Source organism: Fukomys damarensis, unplaced genomic scaffold (genome assembly GCF_012274545.1).
Source record: "Fukomys damarensis isolate Sample0158 unplaced genomic scaffold, DMR_v1.0_HiC HiC_scaffold_19, whole genome shotgun sequence".
In the NCBI taxonomy this organism is placed as follows: domain Eukaryota; kingdom Metazoa; phylum Chordata; class Mammalia; order Rodentia; family Bathyergidae; genus Fukomys; species Fukomys damarensis.
The window spans coordinates 6,253,363-6,260,463 of NW_022900931.1; the positions used below are offsets into that span (position 1 = coordinate 6,253,363).

Below are 7,101 nucleotides of genomic sequence, written 5' to 3' on the forward strand. Positions count from 1 at the left end.
AGGTTGCCGTTTCCCTATTCCACGGTGCAGGAAGCTGACACTGTTGTCATCGGGGGTGTGGCCACTGTCACACAGCCAGTTGCAGCTGAGCCAGCCCAGTGGCCCTGTGGCATCTCTGCTCAGCCGGCCTGAGCAGGGGATAGGAAAGGCAGACAGAGTCCCTAAAGGCAGGAGCAGAGTGCCTGCGGCCTCCAGAGACAAGCACTGTCCTCAGGGCCCTGGGCTGTAAAGGGGCTCCGCAAGGTGCTGGGGACGGACAGCCTCTTTGGGGACTGCTGAGGCCGCCGGGGACACAGCCTGCCCCACTCCTGTGCACGTTGCCTTTGCTACAAGCGTGAGGCCTTCCTGCCACCCTGACCCCGCCCCAGCCGCATGGGCACATCTCACCCCAGGTCCCTGTTCCACATTTTCTTTGCCACCTGGTGCCATTTAACAAGAGAAATGGCATCACATTCTCCAGCAAGGACCTGGGAGGCGTCCAAGTGCTGGGGGAACTCGACATGTCACTGCTGCCAGCTCCCTGCCGAGCTTGGCAGGGTCTAGAACTGAGAGGCCGCCTCAGGGTGGGGGCTGGCCTACCCCTGCCTCACAGCAGAGCTGAGTGACATGTGGGTGGCGGTCAGGTGCCCTCAGACCTGCTGTCCCCAGAAGGCTAGGGACAGATGCACAGGGAGTGTTTGCTTCACGCCACCCGGAGGCCCATGGCAGGGTCCTGGAGGAGTCTGAGGGAGACAACGGGACCGTCTCTATGCCATGTGTGCTTGGAATTGTGCCTGGGGCTCTGGTGGGCGGGAGGCAGGAGGCTGGTGTGGCTTCGTTGTGACAGCCTGGCCTTAGGGAGGTCACCCGCCCTCTTGTGTAGAACGGGTCTCAATGACTGGAGGCGGGTTTTCCTTTTCTTGGTTTTTTGAGACACGGTCTTGCTGTGTAGTTCAGACTGGCCTCGAACTCATAGCAAGCCACCTGCCTCAGCCTCCCCAGTGCTGGGAGGCATGTACTAACATCCCCAGCTCAGAAGCAGTTTTCCAGGGTGGGCAAGGACCCTGGGTCACAGATCTGAGTAGGTGGCAGCGTGACGGTCCCATAGGAGATGCTTCCTCTGCTGGGCCTGGAAGCTGCTAGGTCCCTGTTTTCACGAGTTTAGACGAGCAGGTTTTGGGTCATTTAGTCTGGGTAAGGTGAGCATGCAGGCCTTGCTCAAAGTCACAGATTCGTTTGTCCCCGTTAAGCCACCTCATGGCAGTGAGCCCCTGGGCCTGCCCCTGGGAACTCCCTTTCTCCGCAGAAGGGGCCCCAGTCTGGTAGCTGGGAATCTGCTGTTCCCTGGGGGGGGAGGCAGAGGCCTGCACCTGGCCACAGAGGAAGTGGTGCTGGGAAGGGAGCTGGCCCAGGAGGTGTACTGTGACCTGGGCCAGTCACTTCCCTCTGAGCCCCACCTGCTGCACCTCTTGGGTTCCCACGAGGCTGAGAAACGAAACAGCCAGACCTTGTGCCTGTCCCATGCCCACTCCCGGTCAGTGGCCTGCAAGGCTGGCTGGGCCAGGGTTACGGGGAGCCCTCCGCAACCCTGAAACAGCCCACAGCACCTGCCCAGCACACACAGGCTGCGGGGCTGCTGGCGGGGCTCCTGCACTCGGGGACCTGGTTGGAAGGTGCCAGCTGGTGTAGCCCCTCCCCTCCAACCTCCCCAGGGCCAGTGCAGCCTGCTGTGGAAGAGGTAAAGGGAGACAAAGAAGCCTCTCAGAGCCCTACCTCAGTGACTCGGCCAGGCCCGGGTGCTGCTGAGGACCAGCGCAGGGAGGGGTCGTGAGTGGCCCACCCTGTACTCCCACCTGCCCAGGACCTACCTCCCACTTAGGACAGGAGGTGAGGGGCACAGCACCCCTACTCTCTCTGAAGGGCCAGAGGTTCCAGGGCTGGGCGGGCCCCACTCCCCGCACTGTCTAGACACAGACCCAGGGAGGACTCCAGGTAGGGGACTGACTGGCTGGTCCCCTTCCTAGTGAAGCAGGAATGTCTGCATAGCCCTGTTCCTGGTCGTTGTGCAGTGCTTATGCCCTGGGGACAGCTCACGGCTCGCACTGCCCTCTCTTTCTCTTCCAGGGTTGACCTCTCTGACTCCCATGTAAATGCGACCCCTAAATTACTGCCATCCTTCCTGTTTCTTCCCCACCTCTCCACCCCACATGTCTCATCCCTTGTCTGCTAAGTCCTTTGTCTCTGCTTCCCTGCTGCTGCTCAGAACGTAACTGCCCGGTGGTGCATAGTAGGTGCTCACTTAGCATTTGGTGGGTACTGAGATTTCTGCCCATAAGAGGCCCAGAGCCAGTGGCTTCTCCCTACTGTGTCCTTTGTGAAGCCCGAGGACAGCCCTGTGGAGGTTCCTGCTCCCACCTCCATCCTGCCACCTGGCCTCATCCTCCTCCAGCCAGGACACCTGCTGCATGGTCCCCAGGAGGCAGGGACCCCACCCCACAGGGCTGTGGGGCCAGACTCACATGGAGGGTCCCGTGTCCCCTTCCCCAGAGTGGTGCTCTGAGAATGGGTAGGGCTGCGCACCTGGGAACCCTGTAGAGGGCCAGAGTGTCTGTGTGTGTGTGTACGCGTGTGTGTGTGTGCGCGCGCGTGTGTGTGTGTGTACGCGTGTGTGCACGCACATCTGAATGTGTGCAGGAAGAGAGGATATGGGGTAGGCGACCCAGACAGAAACTGCACGGAACGGTGTGACCTGCCCCTGCCCACCGTGGTCCGAGGGGACAGAGGCCAGGGTCTCCTGCTCAAGCCTCCCCACCGCTCCAAGTGCGAGTCCCACGGCAGTGTCCTTGTTTGTCAGAGCTCAACACAGGAGCAGGGCGAGGGGAGCCTCTGCAGCAGGGATCAGAGGGGTCCCCAGGGATGACCCATGCTGCAACACCAAGCCCACCTTCATCGCGGTCTCCCCGTGCCTTCTGCAGATTATAAAGGCACAAAGCAGCCGGGAATGAACGGCTGCAGCGGAGGCTCCCTGGGGACTGCAGGGCGCCTCCCCTTCCTCCCCGACTTCTCTGTTCTGGGCTTTCATGAGAACGTGCTCAGGCATTACTGGCGTAATTATGACTAAAGCTAATTTTGACATTTGGAGCACATCCCGGGCCTCAGCGCAGTTTCACATCCAGTCAAGGGGGCTGGGCCTCTGCCCCCAGGGACTGTACCTCCAACCTGGGCTCGTCCCTGAGGCACAGAGTGGCCCCACTTCCCCCTCCCTGTCCTCAAACGTGAGAGGCACAGGCCCCGCTTCACAGACCCAAACCAGGCCCCCTCGTATCTGCTGCGTCATCCTGGGAAGACCCAGTGCCCCTCAAAGCCTATTTCCTCATCTGAGGTCATTTTGGGGGAATTTGAGGGGGCAAAGATGAAAGGCGATATCCTCCTCAACAGACCCCAGTTGAACATCTTGTTAAAAACAAAAAGTATTCACCACCTGCCTCGAGTTCAATCCCCGTACCAAAAAAAAAAGTACTCAGTGAATGAAAAGAACACAGAAGATTCAAGTCAAGGGTCTTTCAGCAATAAAGTGCGACTTTCTACTAACAAATACACTGAGGCCCTGGTATCAGTATTTGAAGTACAAGCTTTTAAAGGGCTGGGCATGGTGCTTTCCTGTGGTCCCAGCTCCTCCAGAGCCTGAGGCAGGGAGATCCCTTGAGCCCAGGAGTTCCATTTAACAGTTCTTTAACAGAACAAAGAAATTTTGCTACCTGATTTTAGAAACTAACTTTTCTCCCCTGGTCAAAGTGGCACAGAAGAGCTGGCGCCTGGGGGTTGGTGGGCACGTGGAGGGCTTAGGAGAGTGGTATGGGGTAGCACACACCCAGTGAGGGCATAGAAACACCTCCCACATACTTCTCCCTACAGATGGAGGCATCTGGCTGTATCGAAGTTGTATCCTTTACAATAAGCAGTTAGGGCCAGGGATTTAGCTCAGTGGCCCTGCACCTTCCTCAAAAGCAAAAGGTCATGAGTTCGATCCCTGGTGCCACACACACAAATATATATATACACACAACAGGCAGTTTTTGTCTAAGACTCAAATGAAGAAAGTAATAAACCTTCCTACAGCGGTGGCACATACCTGTGATCCCATCTTCTCAGGAGGCTGAGGAAGTATTCCAAGTTCAAGGCCAACCAGGACAACATGGTGAGACCCTGTCTCAAAATTAAAAATAAAAAGGGCTGGGGATGTAGCTCAGTGGTAGAACATTTGACTAGCATGGGTTCAATCCCTAGTACTGAAAAAAAAATTAGTAAAAGATTTAAGACAAGCCCTATGGCATATGCTGCTAATTCCAGTACTCAGGAGGTGGAGGTAGAAAGATCTCGAGTTCTAGGCCAGCTTGGACCTAGCCTAGCAAGACCCTGTCTCAAAAAGGAAGGACAGGGCTGCGGATTTGGCTCAGTGGTTCCACCACCTGCCTCACAAGCGCAAGGGCCCGAGTTCCATCCCCCGTACCAAAAAAAAAAAAAAATTTTTTTTTTAAAGCAGAGGATTGGAGCTATGAAAAAGAATACATTGAGGTGTGACCTAACATTTCCCACACTGGTGAAATTTCTTAACCACCAAGTCATCCAAGCTGATTCAAGACCTGCCATGGCCTCTGCCCTGCTCCCCACTTAGGAGGCCCAAGTGAAGAAGTTTGGGGTCAGCCGACATGAATCCCATGGGCATCTTGCTGTGCCCGGCTCTGGCATCGCAGGTGCCCAGTAACTGTGCTGGGGGATCAGTCTGTCCCTCCCTGTCCACGGTGAGCGGCAGTGAGTTACAGCTCCCCTCTGTCTTGGGCCTGAGGGGCTGGAGGAGGCCAACAGCCAGCAATTGTCATCCCACTGTGGGATGAGGCCCCGTGTGGCTGGCAACCTTGGTGTAGCTCAGGAAGTACAGACTCCCCTCTCCTGGGACAGGTCTCCCGCTTCTGGGTTCCCTCAAGCCATGTCCAACTCAAGGGCCAAGAGGACACCTGCTCTGTAGGGCTCGGACCCTAAGGAGTACAGCGAGCAGCAGTGAGAGGAGTAGGTGTGGGTAGAGGCTTGTGGCCCAGCCCTCTGTCCCAGAAGGGTCCCTGCCCTGGCTCCCCTGCCTCTCCCCCACCCCCTCACACCCACACCCACCTCCCACCACTTCTCCTTTGCAGCCACTCTACCGCCTACACCTTCCTGCCAGAGTCGATCACCCATGGGCAGGGGATGGGGAGGCAGCGCCCAGGGCCCTCAGGGGGTCTGTAGGAGTCCTTGATCTCTGGAGCCAGAACCCCCCAGGTCAGGTGCCACATCGCCCTGCCTGGACCCCAGAGCCCAGCTCCTCCCTGCTCTATCTCCACCTTGTGCCCTCCAACAGGGTCCTGAGCTGGTCCCTCCATCTGCAGCCTGGGTACTGACCACGCACTCACACCGCCACCCCAGGTCCCAACACCACTGCCCTTGCCTGGTGGGCCCATGTGCCTGCCCTGGCCAGCTGCTGTGGGTGTCCCTCGTCCATAAGCTCCCAACCAACCCCCAGACAGTCCCTTCCTCTGCTCTGTGCTCCCAACCCTGAGTGCTCGGGGGTCTGTATGGTCCCCAACTGCTGCCCTGAGGAAGGGACAGCCTGTGTCCCAAGGCCAAGGGGGATTGTATGAGAGACATGGCAGGGGTTGAGGAGCAGGGACACACACAGCCTGGGGACAGGATGTCAGCCGGGACATAGGTTCCTTGCTGCTCTGTGGATCTGATAACCTCACAGGACGCTCCTGCCCCAAGCACTTCGTGGCTCCTTAGGGCCCTTGAGCTGGAGTCCAGGCAGCCTGACACTCAGTCCTGGTCCCAGAGCTCTCCTGTTTGGGCCCCAGGGCTTTCATCGGTTCTCAACCTCACCCATCACACTCCCCGCAACCTGGCTCATCTGCAACTCCTGGTCACCTCCTCTCTCTGGGGACTACACAGGAAACCTGGGGGTCCCGTGCCATCGTGGGCTCCCGGCTGCTTGCTCCCACTGCTGCCAGAGGGGATGGGGAAGGAGGGCAAGGGACCAAGGAGGAGGACGAGGGAGATCAGGCTGGGGCAGGTGGAGGCACTGTCTGCCTCCCCGCTCTGTGGCCAGGACCAGTGCAGGGGATGCTCTGGGCCAGCCAGGCCGTCACCTAGGAGCGGTGGTGGTGTCGTCATTTGTGGTGGATGGTACTCAGTGCCTTTGTACCGAGCTGCATCCCCGGCCCTTTTTAATATATTTTTTTTAATTTTGAGACTGGATCTCACTAAATCATTCTATTGCCCAGGTTGGGCTCAAACTTGGAATCTTTCTGCTTCAGCCTCCCAAAGTGCTGAGACTGGTCCACCACACCCAGTTTGGAGATGTTTTCTGTTTCTGTTTGGTTTTCCTTTTTGTGTTTGAGATATCTGATGTCCTGAACCAGCTCAGTCTGGAGAGGGTGGAGAAGGAGGTGGCGGGAAGCCCTGGGCCATGAGCGGCCCCAGTGATGCAGAGCAGAGCCCACCCAAAGGTCTGTGTCCTGCTGAGATCAGGCCCAGTCTGACCCTGAGTGCATCCTGGTGCCCCGCGGAGGGCCGCCCAGCTGGCGTCTGGGGTGACGGCTGAGCGGATGGATGGGGGAACCACAAGTGAAAGAGAAGGTCTGGGGCACAGGGCCTGGTGGGGCTGGTCCTACCCAGCGGTCCCACCCAGCGGACAGGGCGGGGCCTCGGGCTTCCTCCCCAGGGCCTCGGGACTCGGAACCCAGTCCCAGCTGTGCAGTGGCCCCTCAGCACCATGGGACCAGGGGCAAGGAGGCTGAAGGGCATGAGTGGCCCGGGGCCCATGCGCTGTATCCAGGCCCAGTGCTTCGACCAGCTGATCCGCCATTGCGTGGCCTGCAACCTCCTCCGCACACCAGAGCCCAGAGCTGGTAAGAAAGGGACTGCTACGCTGCCCGGACAGCCCTGGGGGAGGAGGTCCTGCCGTAGGGCCCCCGCTGTGTCAACCTGGCCAGGCCCTGGGGTGATGGCTGAGGACCAGTGGTCACCACGTGCTCTCACGGCCCCCTCTCCCCTGTCCTGTCCACCCCGCCCCCTGTCCCTCCTGCCCACCCAGCT

General features: G+C 58.8%; 1 protein-coding gene across 1 annotated transcript in view; it reads left to right on the forward strand.

Annotated features, from left to right (window-relative positions):
* Positions 1–4,158: 4,158 nt before the first annotated feature.
* Tnfrsf13c (TNF receptor superfamily member 13C) overlaps positions 4,159–7,101 on the forward strand; it is a 4,581-nt gene continuing 1,638 nt past the window's right edge. The window contains exons 1-2 of the mRNA XM_010634439.3: positions 4,159–4,177; positions 6,728–6,914. Of these exons, the coding sequence (XP_010632741.1) occupies positions 4,175–4,177; positions 6,728–6,914 (190 nt within the window). The 5' untranslated portion in view covers positions 4,159–4,174. The remainder of the gene's footprint in view (positions 4,178–6,727; positions 6,915–7,101) is intronic.